Source organism: Herpailurus yagouaroundi, unplaced genomic scaffold (genome assembly GCF_014898765.1).
Source record: "Herpailurus yagouaroundi ecotype Mexico unplaced genomic scaffold, PumYag 322, whole genome shotgun sequence".
Lineage (NCBI taxonomy): Eukaryota > Metazoa > Chordata > Mammalia > Carnivora > Felidae > Herpailurus > Herpailurus yagouaroundi.
Genome location: NW_024412539.1, coordinates 300,892 through 320,016, shown reverse-complemented (window position 1 = coordinate 320,016; position 19,125 = coordinate 300,892). Strand labels below are relative to the sequence as shown.

The following is a 19,125-nucleotide window of genomic DNA, read 5'->3' as shown; positions in this document are numbered from 1 at the left end:
GACACCCCTGCCTCAAAGTATGGCCTCCTCTGGGACGGTTCTAGTGTCTCCTGACATCCCAGCTTGGAGGGCAAACTCATCTGTGCGCCTCCTCCTGTTTCCCATGGTTTAGAATTCTAACGTGCCAGGAAAAAAAAGATAAAAGCAATGCTTGCCTTCATTATCCACTGAAGAATGTACGCTTTCTTCTCAGAAGCCCAAGTCAGGACAAGGACAAAGACAAGGATCTGCCTGAAGGTGGAGAGCAGCCTCTGTGCCCAGCCAGCCAGACGAGTGCCTGCGAAGAATCCTCTGCTAAACACTATCTTTGCCTTTCCCCTAGATCAGACTGGAAACACCCTGGAGGACAAAATGGTAGTCCCTGATTCAAAGCACTAGGCATCAGGAAGGCCTGGGGTCCCTGGTGTCTGTGGGGAGGCCGAGAAAGCACAGATGTCACACAGTATCTGAGATCCACCCCTGAGAGCCCCAAATTTTTACCCCAACTTCAGATCTGCCTTCAGAGGCTGGTTTCCTCAACTCCTCTGGTGGAAGACAGAGCTTGGCAGGAGCCTCAGGGAGGCTGGAGTCACTGGATTCACACGACCTTTACTGGATTCACACAGGTGCTCCCAGGAGGCGAGACACCGAGGACGATGGGGGATCCGCAGCTCCAGGCCCACGTGCTACGTGACTTTGGGGTCCAGGGGGCAGTGTGGCCCTGAGCTGCCAGGAGGAGCCTTTTTCCTATTTGTTCACACGGCACGGTGTGGCTCCACAGTGGCAGTGAGAGAGGGCACACCAGCCCAGAGAACAGACAAACCTGTGACTGTAGCCATTTCCAGCATGAGGCCAGTATGTCCTGGAGAAGGTCAGGACCCCCCACCCCCACCCCCCACACCGTGCAGATCTGTGGTGGGGCAGGTGAGCCAGCAGTCCTGCAGGCCCGGGGCGCCTGTCAGCACAAGGCCTGGCTGCAAAGGCCCCTGGTGTCCCTGTGACCAGGGAGAGACAAGGCAGACTGGCCAGCACGCCACAGTGACCGGAGTGGATTTTCTCTGCCTTCTCTTTAAAAAGACAGAACCGGGGCGCCTGGGTGGCGCAGTCGGTTAAGCGTCCGACTTCAGCCAGGTCACTATCTCGCGGTCCGTGAGTTCGAGCCCCGCGTCGGGCTCTGGGCTGATGGCTCAGAGCCTGGAGCCTGTTTCCGATTCTGTGTCTTCCTCTCTCTCTGCCCCTCCCCCGTTCATGCTCTGTCTCTCTCTGTCCCAAAAATAAATAAAAACATTGAAAAAAAAATTTAAAAAGACAGAACCTGAGGTCGATATTGCTGGAGAACCACTCACTACAGACTGGAAATTAAAACTGCAACTGAGAGACGCATTCTTCCCAAGCCTTGTTCTGTCGCCTTGATACCAAACCCCCGAGGCTGCCACCTCGTCTCCATATGAAACGGTCCTGACGTCCTGCTCATAGATCGCCAGGGACTCTGGGCAACAGGCCGGTGGGGACAGCGGCTGGAGGTGGGGGCCAAAATGCCTACACAGCTTTGCTTTGGGCGCCCTCCTGCTCTGAGGTTTGGTTTCCTTCCAGACAACTGTTGGCTGTACCTGAGGGGTCAATTCACCCTTCCCCAGGGGAGACACTGGGTCGCCCACCAAGCCCCTGGAGCCAAGAGGGGCCGAGGCCCAGACACAGAAGGGCAGCAGATCTGCAGCCTCTGACGTACTTCCTCACGGTCGCCTGGGATGCTGGCGGTCCCAGCAGTCACAAAACAGGCGTGCCCAGTACCATGCTATTTGACGTGCATTTTCTCATTGAAACTGCACATCAGTCCTATGGCAAAAATGCCATTATCAGGCCCATTCTGTGGAGGAGGAAATTAAGAAAAGTTGAGTGGGGCGCCTGGGTGGCTCAGTCGGTTAAGCATCTGACTCTTGATTTTGGCTCAGGTCGTGATCTCATGGGTTGTGAGCTGGAGCCCTGCCTCAGGCTCTGCCCTGACAGCATGGAGTCTGCTTGGATTCTCTCTCCCTCTCTCTCTGTGCCCTCCTTGCCTCTCTCTGTCTCTCTCTTTCTCTAAACAAATAAATAAACATTGAAAAAAAAGAAAGAAAAGTTGAGTGACTTTCCCGAGGTCACATAAAAAACAGTGGAGTCAGGAGATGGACCTCAAAGTGTGACTCTTGTGCCTGTGACTTAACCACCATCCGGACACATGTTCCATGAAGAGGCCTCCCCACAGAATTGGGAGCGATGGTTGAAAGTTAAGGGGAGGCAGATCTGAAGGCACGATGAGTGCGAATTTCTATTTTTATTTTTATTTTTATTTTTTATTTTATTTTTGACAGAGAGAGAGAGGGTGTGTGAGTGGGGGAGGGGCAGACAGAGAGGGAGACACAGAATCCGAAGCAGGCTCCAGGCTCTGAGCTGTCAGCACAGAGCCCGACGCGAGGCTCGAACTCACGAATCGCGAGATCATGACCTGAGCCGAAATCGGACACTCAACCGACTGAGCCACCCAGGCGCCCCGAGAATGAATTTTTAAACTGGACGTGTGCAACAAAGAGTACCGAGTGGGTGCTATGGGTGGCAGTGAGCTACACAGCACGAGGGAGACGAAAGCAGACGACGCAAGAGGTATTGCACAGAAGAGTCTGCAAGGAGCGATTCAGCAGCGGCAGGGACTTGTTAGGGGCACATACTCTTGAAGCCCACTGCAAACCCACTGAATCAGAAACTCCGTGGCAGGGACCGGCCATCTGTATTTTAACAATCACCCGGTGACTTGAATACACACTCAAGTTTGAGAACCCCTGGCATCGAAGTTTCTGCACCCTGCCAGGGACCAGGCCAGGCCTCACAATGCTGCAGAAGTGGGATATGATTTAACACCCAACCGGATCTTCTTTTCATGTTGAGCACTTAACTAGTAATACCTGGAAAACATTGTATCAGTTGCTACATTGTGTAATTGGCCTCAGGAACCTTAGCTATCCAAAGGCTGACAGGATAAGTGCTTGGGAGGCTGTGGGCCAGGGGCTGTCCCTGAAGCCACCGGCAGCAGGCAGCCTACGCTCCAGCCATTTCTGTCGCCTCCTTGGTTTCCCAACAAGCCCGCTGTGCCCCCTACACCTTGTATGTTCCTATCATTCTCACATCTGAAAAATGCTTCCCCTGCCTTTTGAAATCCTACCTTCTTTAAAAGTTCAATTCAAATGTCACTTTGTCCACTAATGCGCCTGTCTGGCACGGGGGCCGTTTCCATTTCTTCTTCCCTTCTGTCTCTTCTTCCTGGGGTTTCTCCCACTTCTGGGGCGCTTACAGCACCGGACACATTCTGCCTCGTCCCACACCACGTAGACCCAACAAAGCGCGCTCTGCTGGAGAACAGGCCGGCCGGGGCTCGGTCATGCCAACCCCACGGTGCCCAGGACACAACAGCTTCAGTGAGGAGGGAGCAGAAGCAGCCCTTGAAGGAAATCACGTACGCAATCTGCACGATGGACAGACGCTCCCCGACTGGTGCGAGAGCAGTCCTCTGCCATTCAGTTTCACACCTGAGCTCTTTGCAGAACGTGGAGGGGTTTGCAACTAAGTGCAACTTAGTGGCGGGGTTTGCAACTAAGTGTGAACACACGAGTGTCCGCCGGTGCTCCGTGGGGCCCCAAGCTCGCATATCCACGGCTTTCTCACCTTCAGCTCCTCTTACCCTCAACATCCTCCTCACTGTTGCACAGCCTCCCGGCCGATGAGACAGGCTGAAGGCTGTCATGGCCAGCCTTCTGAGTATCCACAGAGACAAGCATGGACAAATCTCCATTTGAAGGAACAGAGAAGTCACGAATGCGACCACTGCTGTGGGGACTGGGTTAGCAAACCCCTGGCCCCATTCAGCAGTTCACGTCCGTGGAGCCAGGCATCCTCTGGGCTGCGGTGGACCACCCTGTGCCCCGGGTGGCGGTGAGAGACCGTAGATGGGAGCAAAGGCCTCCCCCCCACCCCAACGCCCGACGCTGGTTTCCATCCCCCAGGAACCAGCACATTGTGTTGTGAAAGCTGAGCAGTGTAGCAGAATCAGGAGACAGAACTGATGGCTGTCCACCTGACAACATGATGACTTTGGTGGGGCCTCCTTAAAGGACCTCAGACCCCAGAGCACTCTACTGGGGACCACAGAGGGCCCCAGACCAGGAACTCCCTGGCCGCACATGGGTGAGAGTGACTCTAGATCAGTCATGAAAAATTTCCCCAACCCCACTTCTGATGACACCTCTTGGGCTCCTGGGGAGCCTGCCATTGGTTAGCAATCATGCTGGGTGTTTGTTGCAGAACCACGGGGCTTCCTGCTGCTCTGGGTGCCCCCTGGCACGGAGCCTGGCCCAGCCTTGCAGAAGTTAGGACCCAAAGCTCTCACTCTCACTCAGATCGGTGCTCTTCCCACCAAAGTGCACAACACTAGAGTTTAGGAGTAATCCCAGCAATCCCCCCAGCCACCAGTGACCAAGAAGGAACAGAACAGAGCAGAATGGAAATTGGCTAGAGGGGTCATAGGTCAGCCACCCACCTGCTCACCGGTATGTACAGGACTGTTTGGGCTGCCCCGCTCCCTATCTCCGGTGCCCGCCCCGGCCTCCCTCAAGCCCCACCCTCCTTCTCCCCCTTCAGCCTGGAGCTGCTCAGTCCTTTTTTTTTTTTTTTTTAGAGAGAGAGATTGAGAGAGTGTGTGAGAGGGGGAGGGGGCAGAGGCAAAGGGGAGAGACAGAATCCCAAGCAGGCTCCATGCTCAGTGCGGAGCCCGACGCAGGGTCCGACCCCACAACCCTGGGACCATGACCTGAACCAAAATCGAGAGTCAGACGCTCAACCGACTGAGCCATGCAGGTGCCCCTACTCTGTTCTGTCTTTAAGTCTCTCAGGAAGACTTGCTACTCTTCTTTATACGTGACAGCACGTGGCTGTCCTTACATCTCCTAGTCATTCTATTACCCGTCTTGTCTTTATTCTGAATCACCGAGTGAAAAACCTTTGTCCCCGAATGTGAAGAAAGCAATTTCCAAGAGCACTTTTTCTCAGCCCTCTCAGCAGACAGTTAGAGTCTGTCCCTAACACACAAAGAAAGGAAGAGGAAAAGGAGAAAGGAGCAGAGGATGGGGTGGTAGAGAAAAAAAAGGCACAGTGGGGGTGGAGGAGAGAGAAGTAGGCCGACCCCTGCCTGCTACAAAAACCCATGCTGTGGTTTTCAAAGACCATATATACCAGCCGTGAAGGTGTGAGCAGTGACGGAAGTGGGAGACGCCCGGGGAGCAAGTCAGGGGCTGAGGCTCCATCAAAGTGCCTTCACCAGAGCCCCCGGCCTACGAGCAAGAAAGAAGGACGTCAGTCCGGAGGTAATAAGGCCCGCTGGGGACCCGGGGTCCAGGAGCAGGGATGGGACAGTTGACAGAACTGCTCACGTAAGGACAGGCTCCCGGTGGGGTCCCTGAGAAACCCTGGTTTTTGAAATGTTCTTTACCCTCGGGAGCCTGGGAAACAGAAGTGTTACTCGGTGCCAGCTGGGCCACCATGCTCGCCCTTCCCCTGCAGGCTTTCAGGGGTACGGGCCCCATTCTGGCACCTCAAGTGAGAAAGAACCGTACTGTGTGTTCATGGCAGGGAAATCTGGGCGAGCTCCTTGAAGCAACTGTATGTGAGGGAGCCTCTCCTGTGGTCCTGGAGCCTCTAGGCCACTGTCTTTTGTTCAGTGCTCACAGGTGATGAGTGACAAAGGGTCGTTCTCACCAAGAAAAAGGAGGTGGTTACTAGAGGAAGTTACCAAGTTTTGGATCAACTCTCCTCCGAATCCCTCAAAGCCTGGCCTAGGACAAGCCTCTGGGCTCCTTGGTCCTGTAAAGCACCCCGGAGGGAACTTCACACTGCAGATGTTTGCTCTGGGGGTAACACCAACAGGAGGGGGCTTCAGGCCAACTGGCATGTTTTGGAGAGTCAACTTGGGAATTTCAGGGTGAAAATAATCGTTTAGAAACAGTTTCCCTTCGGGCTCCTGGGTGGCTCAGTCGGTGAGCATCAAACTCTTGATTTCTGCTCAGGTCATGATCCCAGGGCCGTGGGCTCAAGTTGAGTCTGGGTCCATGCTGAGTATGGAGCCTGCTGAAGATTCTCTTTCTTTCTCTCTCTCTCTCTCTCTCTCTCTCTCTCTCTCTCTCTCTCTCCTTCTGACCCTCTCCCCTGCTTGAGCTCTCTCTCTCTCTCTCTCAAATTAAATAAATAAATATTTTTCCTCCAATTTCCAGAGTTATGCACTTTAGTGGAAGACATTTCACTCCGAAATCAGGAGAGCTGGTTGCCTCAGTTTCCCTAACGGCAAAATGAGGAGGCTGTTCTACAGGAATTCTTAACTGGGGGGGGTCCATTCATGGGATTCCTGAATCTGGGAGAAACATTATTTATTTCCACCAGTCTCTAGCTGAAAGTTAGCCTTTGCTTCGATTATGAATGTCGGCAACGAGCCTCGACAGAATTTGCCATCAACAGAAATCAGAAATATTTTCACATCTCATTACAATTGTCATGGATTTCTCAAAATGTTGCCTACGCTCATCACTACTATGAAGTTATGATGGTTACTGATGGTTACTGGCTGGGTGTGCCCAGGAGGTTAAGAGCCACAAGCCTGAGAAAGCAGGCAACTGCTCCAGGGCCTCCTAATATGCTAACCTCAGTGTATTTACTAATCTGTTTCTAGTTTAAGGAAGTCGGGGTTGAGGCGGATGAAATCCCATCTCTGGGTCTGGGGGCATCATTCTCAGCTTCGTGGGAGAGTTGCAAACAAGTATTTGTGAGGCCGATTGCTAACCTTCCAGCCCCTCTGAGAGGTCAGATCTGGGCTTTAGCAGCAGAGAGAAGAGCCTCTTCCTTACCGTCGTGTCCCCACCAGCGACAGTCCCCACGCCCCAGAAAACCTCGGGCACAGATTCATGTATCACTTAATTATCGCAACATTTCGCAGAAAGGAGTTTTAAACACAAGAGGAATGGGCGGCTGGGCAAGGTTAGTAACGCGCCGGAGGCCACAGGAAGCTTGGATTGGAATCTGGGACTTCACGTGCCCCCACCTTACAAGGTCGGGGGCCAGGAGGGTGCTTACCTGCGGAGGCGCATCCTCCGCATCCACAGGCCCTGGGCAGCCAGCATAGTTCAGGGGGCCCAGGGAAGGCTGAAAGTTGAGGATGCCATCCTCACCTGTCACCCTTGCCGATTCCAGGGCTTGCCCAGAGAGTCTCATTTCCCTGTCCACCATCTCTTCCCGCTGTGGAGGGCCAGTTGCTGTTCTAGCACAGGCTGCGCCCCCAGGACCCACCGGACGCGACCTTGCACCCCCTACACCTCTCCCAGTAGTTCAGGGTTTCCGCGGGTGGCAGCACGCCCTGCCTCGCGCCCCGGCGGCTCACGGGCCTTCCCTGTTCCATCTGGAAAGCAGCGCCCTCTAGCGGTCAGAGTGCAGAAGCGGCTGTGCCTACCCCGCCGGGCCCTGCCCGCGTCACGCCGGGGTGCCCCCCCTCCTCCGGGCACCAAGGTCACCTACACCAAGAGCATCCTTTCCCCCATGGCCCCCACCCGTCCCGGCCCTCTTGAACCGCCCACGATAGACTTACACTCTCTGCTCCAGCTCGGCCCTAGGCACCGCGAGGCCCAGCCACAGGGAAAAGCCTGGCGCCTGCCAGCCGGCCCGCCAGTCTGCAGCTCTCTTCTTGGAAGCAGTCCCTACCCTGCCCCCTCCCATCCCACTGCACCAGTCCCTCAGGAAACACGCCTAGAGAAGGAACATGACCTTCTCAACATCTCACAGCTAATGCAGAGCCCGGATTGGAGGCCAAATCTCCCCAGCCCTCACCACCGGCTCCCCAAAGTCAGCAACCATCTGTCAAGGCCTAACTGCACTCCCTTCTTGCAGCCTTTCCAGACCCCTCGTTCAGAATTTCTCTTTTCCTATTCCTTGATATACTTTATGACCTTATTATTGTCATCAAAGCCCTCCTTGGATTGCAGCTGTTCCTGAATGGCTAGATAGCTGTGAGAAGAGGGACAAAGGACATGAGAAAGACTCACATAACTTGGGAATTAGAATCCTAGCTCCTTTACTTAGAAGCGGTGATTTTAAGCTACTCACAGTGCCTCTCTAAGCTTCCATATGCTTAGTAAAAGTGACAGATTTTTAAATAACCATAATAGCTGTGTTTTAGAAGAACTGAACACAATTGTGTATGTGGATGTTGCATGGGACACTGTAAATTGACCCCAATATGAGGAAGCATAAAAATAATCATAGCTAACATTTACTGAGCCCTTACTCTATGCCAGCCACTATACTGGCATTATACCAGGTAACTAGTTTACATGGTTGCCTCCTTTAACCCCAACAACAGCCCTGGGAAGAGAATATTAGCACCATTTTATAGCTCAGTAAGCTGTTTTTCAGAGAGGTTAAGAAACTTGCCTAACATCACACAGCTAGCTAGTAAGTGTCAAAGCCAGATTATAGACCTGTCCTTCTGACTAAAGGCTGCATAGAACCACTAGGACAGTCTGCCTCGGTTTTAATGATCTCTCTGTGCTCTATGGTGCCTGACACATCAGAGGTGTTCAGTGTTTGTCAAATATGCCCATTTATTTATTAAGGGCTGAGCACAGTTCCTGTCCCAGGAGCCTAAGAAACTTGCCTGTCACACAGCTAGTAAGTTTTGGATCCGGCCTTAGACACAAGCAGTCTGGCCCCAGAGCCCATGCATTTTTTTTTTTTTTAATGTTTATTTATTTTTGAGAGAGAAAGAGACAGCGCGTGAGTGGGGTGGAGGTGCAGAGAGAGACACACACAGAATCCAAAACAGGCTCCAGGCTTTGAGCTGTTAGCACAGAGCCTGATGCGGGGCTTGAACCCACAAACTGTGAGATCATGACCTGAGCCAAAGTTGGACGCCTAACTGACTGAGCCACCTAGATGCCTCCAGAGTCTATGCTTTTAACTACAAACCTAGGCTAAAAGAGTAATTGCAATCCTTCTTTATCTTCCTTTTCAAATCAGATGGTACTTTGTAGCTAGACACAAAAGCATGTCACTAAATGTTTCAATGTTTTGCTTCAAGAGTCAGCCAGACATTCTGATGAAGACATAGAACAGCATGAAAGTATAACAACACAGGACAGGGAACAAGAGGTCAGGGCTAGGGCAGCAGCACTGGGGGCCAGACCACTGGGATTTTATTAGGATCGTGGCACATTAATAGAGAAGTATAGAGAAAATCGACAATTGTCTTTATTTAGATTTTCTTTTGCTAACAGCACTTCACAGTTTTTATCCTATAGATCCTAATACAATCTTGCTACATTTTAAATTCCTGGGAATTTTATGGGATTTTTGTTGTTGTTGCTATGAGTGACATTTCTACTTCTATCATATTTTCTGACTAGCAGTTGTATCCAGGAAATATTTATAATTTTATGTATTTATTTTGTGAGTATCTGATTAAATTTTATTTATGTTATATGTTTATCTTATTATTTTATGTAAATTATAAATACATAATACTCTATACTATGGATATGCCATAATTTATTCAACCATTCTCTGACCGATGGGTGTTTACCTTTTTTCTAGTTTTTTGGCATTGTAAATACTGTTGCAGCAAATATCCTTAAACATATATTCCATCACACTCATGTTTTTATTTCTATAAGCAGAGCCAAAAGTACAGGGTATATTTTCACCCAGGGTGAACTATTGTACGTATTTCCTAAGACTCTCAGTAGAATCAGATTTATTTTTTTTAACGGTTATCTATTTTTGAGAGAGAGAGAGAGAGAGAGAGAGAGAGCGTGTGCGTGCACATGAGTGGGGGAGGGGCAGAGAGAGAAGGGGGACAGAGGATCCAAAGTGGGCTCTGTGCTGACAGCAGAAAGCCCAATGCGGGGCTCAAACTCACGAACCACAAGCTCACGACCTGAGCCAGAGTCGGAAGTTCAACGGACTGAGCCACCCAGGCACCCTGAATTGGATTTATTGATCATTTTCATTTGTGCTCATCTGTTGGGTGGTAATTCTGAAATTCTGGACTCTGAACTTTTTTTTTTTTAATTTTTTTTAATGTTTATTTTTGACACAGAGAGAGACAGAGCATGAGTGGGGGAGGGGCAGAGAGAGAGGGAGACACAGAATTCGAAGCAGGCTCCAGGCTCTGAGCTGTCAGCACAGAGCCCGATGCAGGGCTCGAACCCACAGACCGTGAGATCATGACCCGAGCTGAAGTCGGATGCTCAGCCGACTGAGCCACCCAGGTGCCCCTGGACTCTGAACTTTTAAAACTTTGCACTTCCCTATTAAGACTGAACAACTTTTCATTACATTTCCTATTTTGTGAACTGCCTATTCAGATATTCCCTGAATATCTGTTGTTTCTAATATTCTTTCATTGTTTCTAATATTCTTAATTCTCTTGGGTTTTCCAAATGCAAGTCACATCAGGGGCGCCTGGGTGGCTCAGTCAGTCGAGTGTCTGACTTTGGCTCAAGTCATGATCTCCCAGTTTGTGGGTTTGAGTCCTGCATCAGGTTCTGTGCTGACATCTCGGAGCCTGGAGCCTGCTTCAGATTCTGTGAATCTCTCTCTGCCCCTCCCCTGCTCATACTGTCTCTCTCTCTCTCTCTCTCTCTCTCTCAAAAATAAACATTAAAAAAAAAAGTTACATCAAGTGGAAATATTTTGCCTCAAGATTTCCAGTATTTATACCCTTAACTTTATTCTCTTGTCTAAATGCAATGACTAATGTTCCCAGAAAAATAGAAAATAATAAAGGTAATAGGAAGCACCTTTGCCTTTCTCCTAATCTTAATAGAAATGATCTTATATTTTACCATTAAATATGATTCTAGAATTTTATTTGAGATATATATTTCTCCATTATGTTGAATAATACTCAACCGTCACCATTTTCCTTAGAGTGTTCATGGGAATGAATATGAGATTTTATCAGAATATTGACTTTCTTCTTTGATTTATTAACATAGTAACTGATATTAATAGATTTCCTAATATTGAATCATCCAAGAATTCTAAGATAAATTCCACTCCATTTGTCATGGTGTGTTACATTTTTAATATCCTGCTTGATTGATTTGCTAACGTTTTATTTAGGATTTTACACGAATGTTCATATAAGTCAGATTGGTCTGCAGTCTTCTTTAGGCTTTAATGTTTTGGTGTTAGTAACAAGAAATGAGATTTCCTTCTTTTTCTATGCTATAAGTTTGAACAACATCAAACTATCTCAAAGAATTTATTTATAAACTATCCAAAGTAGTGCTTTCTGGAAAGATAGTACCAAATAATTTTCTGTTTCTTCCATGGTCATTGGGCCCTTTAGGTTTCCTCTATTTTTTTGAGTCAATTTGGCCATTTGTATTTTCATAGAAAATTATTTATTTCAACCAGATTTTCTAACTCTTCAGCTTAAGGTAATACAAAAATATCCCTTTTCATTTTTAGTTCCAATTACATTTATGATTTTTTTCTTCTTATTCCTAATTTTCACTTTCCTCCATTTTTCCTTTATTCCATTAGCTTATTTTCATTTTATTTTATTGTGGTTTCCCCTTATAGGGCTATAAGCTGGAATTTAAAGGATGATTAAGAGTTTATCAGGCAGAGGGGCAGTTGGGTGACTCAGTCAGTTGAGCATCTGACTTTTGGTTTTGGCTCAGGTCATGAGCTCATGGTTTGTGAGATCAGGCTCTGCACTGACAGTGTGGAGCCTGCTTGGGATTCTCTCTCTTCCTCTCTGTCTCTCAAAATAAATAAACTTTTTTTTTTTTAATTAAAAAAAAAAAAAAAAGAGGGGCATCTGGGTGGCTCAGTCATTTGGGCATCCAACTTCAGCTCAGGTCACGATCTCATGGTTCATGAGTTTGAGCTGACCAGGCCCTGGAGCCTGCTTCAGATTCTGTGTCTCCCTCTCTGCCCCTCCCCACTTGTACTCTTCTCTCAAAAATGAATAAATATTAAAAAAAAAAATGAAATGAAAAAAAGTTTCTCAGGCAGAGACATCTCCGAAGGCATCTCCGAAAGAGTAGACAAAATGGGCAGAAATCTGCAGGTTTGAAATAGCTTAGGGTATTCAGTGAATTGTATCTTGGGTCGGCTAGGATGGTGATTCAGGGGTGGGAGGAGGAAGCACCAGACTAGGAAGGAATCCCACCAGGGAGTGTCATTCTACCTCTACCTCATCTTTGCAGCATGTCCTCAGGACCCAAATGCCTGATGGGAACACCTCATTGGCCCAACCCCAGCTTTCGGAGGGTAGGAAGAAAGTGTATCTGGTCCTTTGGGCTCCTGAAGAGAGCATCGGAGCTCTACTTTCTATGAGGACTCACAGGGAGGTACTGAGAGGAGAAAAGAGAGGGAGGCTGGTTCCACCAGAAGATACTACTGGGTAGCCAGAAGAATGATAAATATCAACTGTGTGGAGTCACTGAGATCTTTTAACTGGGGAGAATGCCACATTCAGATCTGTGTTGCTAAGGCTTGTTTTTCAATATTTTGGAGTAGACAGCCACCTCATTATACAGGTGAGGGAACGGGCCAGGTGAGGACCTGAGACAAGCCCGAGAGCACAGAATCATCAAGAGTTGGGATCAGAGTGCCACCAAGTTTTCTAGGTTTAGGAAAATTTAAGAAACACTCTGAAGGAAAGAAATGCAAAGTATCTTTACCTGAAAAGAGGAGGTAATGGTATCTGTGAAGATTAAAATGATTCAATGCATAGGGGGCACCTGGGTGGCTCAGTTAAGCGTCCTACTTCAGCTCAGGTCATGATGTCACGGACCCCTACAGTTACAGTGGCTTGTTCCTTGTCCTCAATTTCATTTCTGAAATTTTTTGCAATATACTGTTTTGGTTCAGTTTGGGGTTTTTTGACATGAGGATACTTTTTCTTAGCTAGGATGAGAGGATATAAACGGTAACAATAAAAATATTGGAAGAAAACTGTAAGTCCAACCTGAGGGAAACTTCTTAATACAGGAAACAGAGGACTTAAAAGATAGATGCACTGTATTTAACTACACACAAACGTGAATTTTCCTGATGGAAAGAAACATCATATCAGAAGATAAACAATGAATTGGGAGAAATATTTGTTAAAACAAAAAAGTCAGGTTACTATCTCTAACAGAGAAAAAACTGATTTTTTAAAAAGGTGATTTTGAAAAACATGCAGAAAAAATGAACAGGCAATTCATAGAAGAGGAAATACTATTGACCAATAAATGTATGAAGAGATCCTCCCCCTCACTAGATATGGAAATGCAAAATAAAACAACAGTGAGATCTAACTTTTTAGATCTCAAATTAATCCAATTCATCAAATTGGAAAAAATATGACAGTATCCAGTGCTGACAAGCACATTCCTGAACATCTGAGTTTCAACCATATCTTTGGAGAGCAATCTGATAATATATAGCAGAAAAAAAAGTTTAAAAAAATTTTTTTAATGTTTGTTTTGTACAGAGAGAGAGAAAGAGACAGAGCATGAGCGGGGAGGGGTAGAGAGAGAGAGAGACACAGAATCCAAAGCAGGCTCCAGGCTCTGAGCTGTCAGCACAGAGCCTGACACAGGGCTCGAACTCACAGACCGTGAGATCATGACCTGAGCTGAAGTCGGACGCTCAACCGACTCAGCCACCCAGGCGTCCAGCAGAAAAAATTTTAACGTTCATATTCGTTGACCCAGTAATCCAACTTAATTTAGAAAAAAGTATTCTGACAATAGAGCCTTTAGTGTCTCCCTGTATAGGTGTCTTACCTCTTTTGTCCTCTCTCCTCTCCAGCATACCTCACTTGATAAACTATCTCATTTCCCAGCCAGCTGGACCCTCATGCCCAAGCCTTCCTCCACCTGACTTAAGCCAACTTAAGCTAGTCCCTGGAACAGGGAGATGGTCTTGGAGCCCGGAAGGCCTTGTCTAGGAATCCCCATGTGCTTTTAGGAAATCGAGGCCAAGGACATCACTGGAGCCAACGTTTGCTTTGAGTTTCTGCAGCTGCTGACAACGTGCCGGACCCTGATGGCACCTGGCAGGGGCTGCTTGGTCCTGGCCATTCTGCTGGCAATGGTGGACATCCGACTTGGTGGTGAGGACAGCCCACCCCCAGATCCCCAGAGCAGAGACAGCCATCAGGGAAAATCCCATACTCGTGAGAAGGGATGGATCCCAAGATTTTTTTCTCTGGTGGGGAAGAAAAGAACCCACTGCCTCTTCACACTAGTGAAAGGGCAAAAACATAGTTTCATGTTTTTTGTTAAAACGAATACTGTTGCCCACCCCATCAGACATTCTGCCCCTGTGTGTTGCTATGTGTTGCTGAGAGCCTGGTAATCTGGACCTCAATCGAAGATTCTTTCAGCATCTTACACATTTCCAACTTTATGAATCCCGGGTTTGAGACTCAGATACTACAATATGTGTCAAGTATATAACCCATTTAAGCCCCATGTACCTCAGTTTATAAAATGGGAACAACACGTGTCTAGGGCTATACCGAGGATTAGATGTATACAAAAGTACTTTTAGTAAAGGTCCTATGCAAGTTCCATTTGGAGAGTAGAAATAAAATAGAAGTCATTTCTGAATTAATGAATAACTGGGATTGCAGGTCTCCCTCAGATAGGGGTATAGGCTGTAGACTACTCGTCTAAGGGGTGGTATTTAATGTCTGTTAGCCTCCACGTCTGCTCAACATTTCTCTGTGAATGAATTAGTCGGCCATGTATACCCGGCCTCCTGGGCCTAATTCCTCCCCCTTCCCCTTCCAGGGTGCTTGCACATCCTCAGCTCATTTTCCCAGGATGGAAAGCAATTAAGCTTGATCTGTACTTTGCGGCATACAAAAGAAGAGGCTGAGGGTGCTATAGTGTTTTTGTGCAAGGACAGGTCTTCGGGCTGTTTCCCTGAGACCAGCCTGCGGCAACTGAGACTTCGACGGGATCCCAGGGAAGATGGCATCAGCGAAAGATCATCTCAGTTGGTGTTCACCATAAACCATGCCACACCATCGGACAGCGGGACCTACCAGTGTTGTGCCACAAGCCAGAGGCCAGATATGCGCCTTCAGGGCCACTTGTTCTCTGTTTTAGTCACAGGTAAGCTCTGATCTCCCAAATGCCACCAGATGAGATAGTAAGCAGGGTCGGCGGCTGGAGCCAAATGTAGTTACTTCGGGTCCTGGGTAGGAGTCTCCTTGGGGGAAGAGTCTTTCCCGTGACTCGGTCATTTCCCACCAGTCCCACCAGCAAATGCCACCTCTCCTCAAAGCATGGATACAAAAGTGGTCTCATTTTGTCTTCAATTTTAAAAATCTTACTGAGGTAAGCCATTCAATTTTGATTGACGCTGAGACTGAGTCACAAGAAGGTAAAGCAAATTGGTCAATTTGTCTCACTGACCAGTGCCAGTAGAAGCAGACAGAGGTCTGGAATTTAGGCTTCTTGGTTCTGATTCAGAGATCTCTCACAAATGTGGTTCTATTTCTAAATATAGGCACTGAGGCTTCAGGCTGTGATAGATACGGATTTTAGATCAAACGGATGGTTGTCTTAAGAGCATTCGTTTTAAGATCTTAGTTTTAAGAAACAGAAACCCACCCAAGCTGCCATAGGTTAAAAGGAAAAAAATAATAAAACAGGAAGCATAGCTGGCATTTATGAGTTTTGTTTCTGGAATCAGACACCAGAAATCCAACAGAACTTAAAAAGAGTTACGATCTCAAGGTCTCTGGGGCAGCAAGGCCTCTCATCTCTGCATATTTCCTTCATTTTGTGCATACTCCCCTATTCTGTTACTACTTTGACAAAACCTAAATATGGTTACTCCAGCCTCAGCTTTATATATGACTTCCTCATATACCCCGCAGTGCGTGACTCTGTGTTTCTATATTCCGAAAGGAGCAAGCCTTCAAAACTGAGAATTATGTTCTTTTTAAAATTTATTTATTTTGAGAGAGAGAAAGAGCAAGCAGGGGAGGGGTAGAAAGAGAGGGAGAGAATCCCAAGGAGGCTCCATGCTGTCAGCACAGAGTCTGAGGCAGGGCTTGAACTCATGAACTGTGAGATCATGATCTGAACCGAAACCAAAAGTCGGACGCTTCACTGACTGAGTCACCCAGGCACCCCGAGAATTATGTTCTAATTGGAATTGTATACCCAACCAAACTACCAATCAAATGTGAGGAAAGAATAAAGACAGACATGCAATGACTGGAAAAGAAAAAAAAAGCCATCAATGTGATCTTAAGAAGCCATCAGAGGTCTGCTTCAAAAAAAAAACCAGGAAAGTAAATAGGTAGAGTGGATAAAATGGGATCCAGGAAAGTAAGGACTCTAATAGGGAAAAGAGATAAGGAAACCCTGGAATGGAAAAGGGCCAAAACAGGCAATTAGTCCAAAAGGAACAAGAGAAAGGGGACTCTGGAAGATGTATAGTGGGTAAAAATTGAATTGATAGGTCTCCTTTCTGAAGGCCTGTGATAGATTGGATGAAGGATTAAAGACACAGATATGGAAAATTTTGCCTGGTTAAAAAAAATTAAAGTCATCATTATCTCCAGGGAAAACACTAAATTTTACAAAAGGAAGCCTAATCATGGCGCACAACTTGGCTCTGTAATAGGTAACATTTACAGAAACCAGATCATCTAAAAATTAATTTAACTAAAATGTGTAATATAATGGTTTGTGAAAGATGCAGAAATGGGGAAGGAGGTAGAGGTTTAAGAGAAACATATCCTCATCTTCTTTAACAGAAAATCAATAACGTCTAAACTTTATCATCAAGAAGTGGCAATATAAGCACACTATTTCAGAATATCGTGAATGAAACAGCTCAGAGTTGACAGTGGTTGCCTCTAGGGAATAAGCATAGGAAGACTAAAGGACACTGTTATTACGCTCTATGAACTTTCAAGTACTATCTTATGTTTTAACTTTAAGAAAAATAGAAATAAATTACTTCCCTCCCAAATAAAAACCCAGCCTGGAACCTTTTAACAAATGCTTTCATCATCTCCTATGGTTAGCAGTTAACCCACATTTTCTACTGCAGTCTAGACTAATTGAGAGTTTCTTCCTTGCTTCCTGGTACCTTCCTCTCTGACCCTGCTTCCAGTCAGCCCTCCCATTCCCCCCCTTACCAAACTCCCAGTCTCTATCAGCTTCTGTGACTCTGTACTTCCCAGGTTTCCTACCTGTCTGTTCTCTCTTCGTCTGTCAGTTTCCTCCTCCCACCTCTCAAACGTGTGAATTCATTCCCTCAGACTCACTCCTCACCTCTTCGATCTTTGTGCTCTCTCCTAAGTTCTCCTACCCTCCTGATTTTAACCTGCACCTCCCTGCAAACCGACCCATGAATCAATTTCTCCAGCTCTAACTTCTTTCCTAAGTTTCAATTTAATGTTTTCACTGACAACTGTCCCGCTTGCCATCTCCTCACACTCAACCTGAGACCCTAGTTCTGCCCATGATTTAGTTGAAATCTTGGTGCCTTTTTTCTCTTCCCCATCCAGTCAGTTACTAAATACTACTAGTTCTTTCCTACTTTCATTCCTTTCTTCCCAAAGGGGTTTTCCAAGTCTTCATCATCTCACACTGAAAATATTCCAAGTCTCCTGACAAGCCCCTTGAAATCCGAGTGTGTCTCGTTCATCTTTATTTCTCCTCCCACATCCTACCTCTGGACCTGGAACCGAGCCGTTACCTAATAGTCCATCAACTCTAAATACCATCTGTCTTCAATCCACATTGCCATCTGATCTCTTTCTAAAATGCTAATTTGTACATGCCACACCACTATTCACAGAGTGTTAAGGGCTTTCCAGTGTCTACAGGACGATGTCTGAATCACTTTTGCCTGGTATTGGACACTCTATACAATTTCATTCTACCATTTATGTGAATCCTGTTCCAGCTGATTTTACTAGTGGAAACTCCTCTGTCGTTCTTCTCATACTTGTCCTGTTGATTGTGCATCCCACAGGCACAGTGCTAAGTTTGCAGAACCGAATCAGAGCAGAAAAGCCCTTCTCCTTATAAGCTAATCTATGTAGTCTATAACCTAGTCACGTTCTCCTAATACACCCTAAGCATTTCTACTTGTGATGGCTGTGAGATAAAATGCCTTTCTCATCCTCTCGGTTTATTTGAGTATTAGTGTCAGCACATATGGATGCTCACCAAATGCAGAGATGAGGTTCCTTTTGGAGGGTGAAACAAAGCTGGACAGGTAACATAGTGTCTGTAAACAATGTCTACCATTTACTGAGTGCTGTGTGCCAGGCATTGCGCTGAACGATAGATCAATTCTTTCGATCTTCATGGCCTTTTTGAGGTTGGGCCTAATCTTGTCACATGAAAAGTCAGGCTCAAAGCTAATCTGGGTAAGTTCATTCAGCTAGTAAATGGTAGATAAAAACCCAGATCTATTCCAAAGCCCAAGATTTTAACTTCTGCTAAACTGCTTGACACACTCCAGAAGATAGTTTTTAAATGAGATTTGGGGGCAATCAAGTCCAAGGTGACTAAGCTATGTTAGCTGTCTAACAAGACTCGGGCGCTCGCGTGGCTCAGTCGGTTAGGCGTCTGACTTTGGCTCAGGTCATGATCTCACGGTTCATGAGCCCGAGCCCCGTGTCGGGCTCTGTGCTGACAGCTAAGGGCCTGGAGCCTGCTTCGGATTCTGTCTCCCTCTCTCTCTCTGCCCCTCTTCAGCTTGCACTCTCTCTCTCAAAAATAAACAAACATTAAAACATTTTTTAAGAAAATTAGACAGATTTTAAAAGGTACAATCAAGGGGCGCCTGGGTGGCTCAGTTAAAAAACGTCTGACTCGGGGCGCCTGGGTGGCACAGTCGGTTAAGCGTCCGACTTCAGCCAGGTCACGATCTCGCGGTCCGTGAGTTCGAGCCCCGCGTCGGGCTCTGGGCTGATGGCTCAGAGCCTGGAGCCTGTTTCCGATTCTGTGTCTCCCTCTCTCTCTGCCCCCTGCCCATTCATGCTCTGTCTCTCTCTGTCCCAAAAATAAATAAACGTTGAAAAAAAAAATTAAA

General features: G+C 47.0%; 2 protein-coding genes across 4 annotated transcripts in view; one reads left to right on the top strand and one right to left on the bottom strand.

The window, feature by feature from the left end:
* PDZK1 (PDZ domain containing 1) overlaps positions 1-7,656 on the bottom strand; it is a 59,724-nt gene extending 52,068 nt beyond the window's left edge. The window contains exon 1 of the mRNA XM_040462480.1: positions 7,634-7,656. The gene's annotated coding sequence lies outside the window, so the exon portion shown is untranslated. The remainder of the gene's footprint in view (positions 1-7,633) is intronic.
* Positions 4,260-19,125, top strand: part of CD160 (CD160 molecule) — a 19,578-nt gene continuing 4,712 nt past the window's right edge. Inside the window, exons 1-4 of one of the 3 annotated variants that reach the window (XM_040462484.1) lie at positions 4,261-4,556; positions 5,242-5,369; positions 14,017-14,161; positions 14,844-15,170. In XM_040462484.1, the coding sequence (XP_040318418.1) occupies positions 14,095-14,161; positions 14,844-15,170 (394 nt within the window). In that variant the 5' untranslated portion in view covers positions 4,261-4,556; positions 5,242-5,369; positions 14,017-14,094. Of the gene's footprint in view, positions 4,557-4,852; positions 5,370-14,016; positions 14,162-14,843; positions 15,171-19,125 lie in introns of those variants that run through there. The other 2 variants (XM_040462485.1, XM_040462483.1) reach the window with 2 other exon arrangements.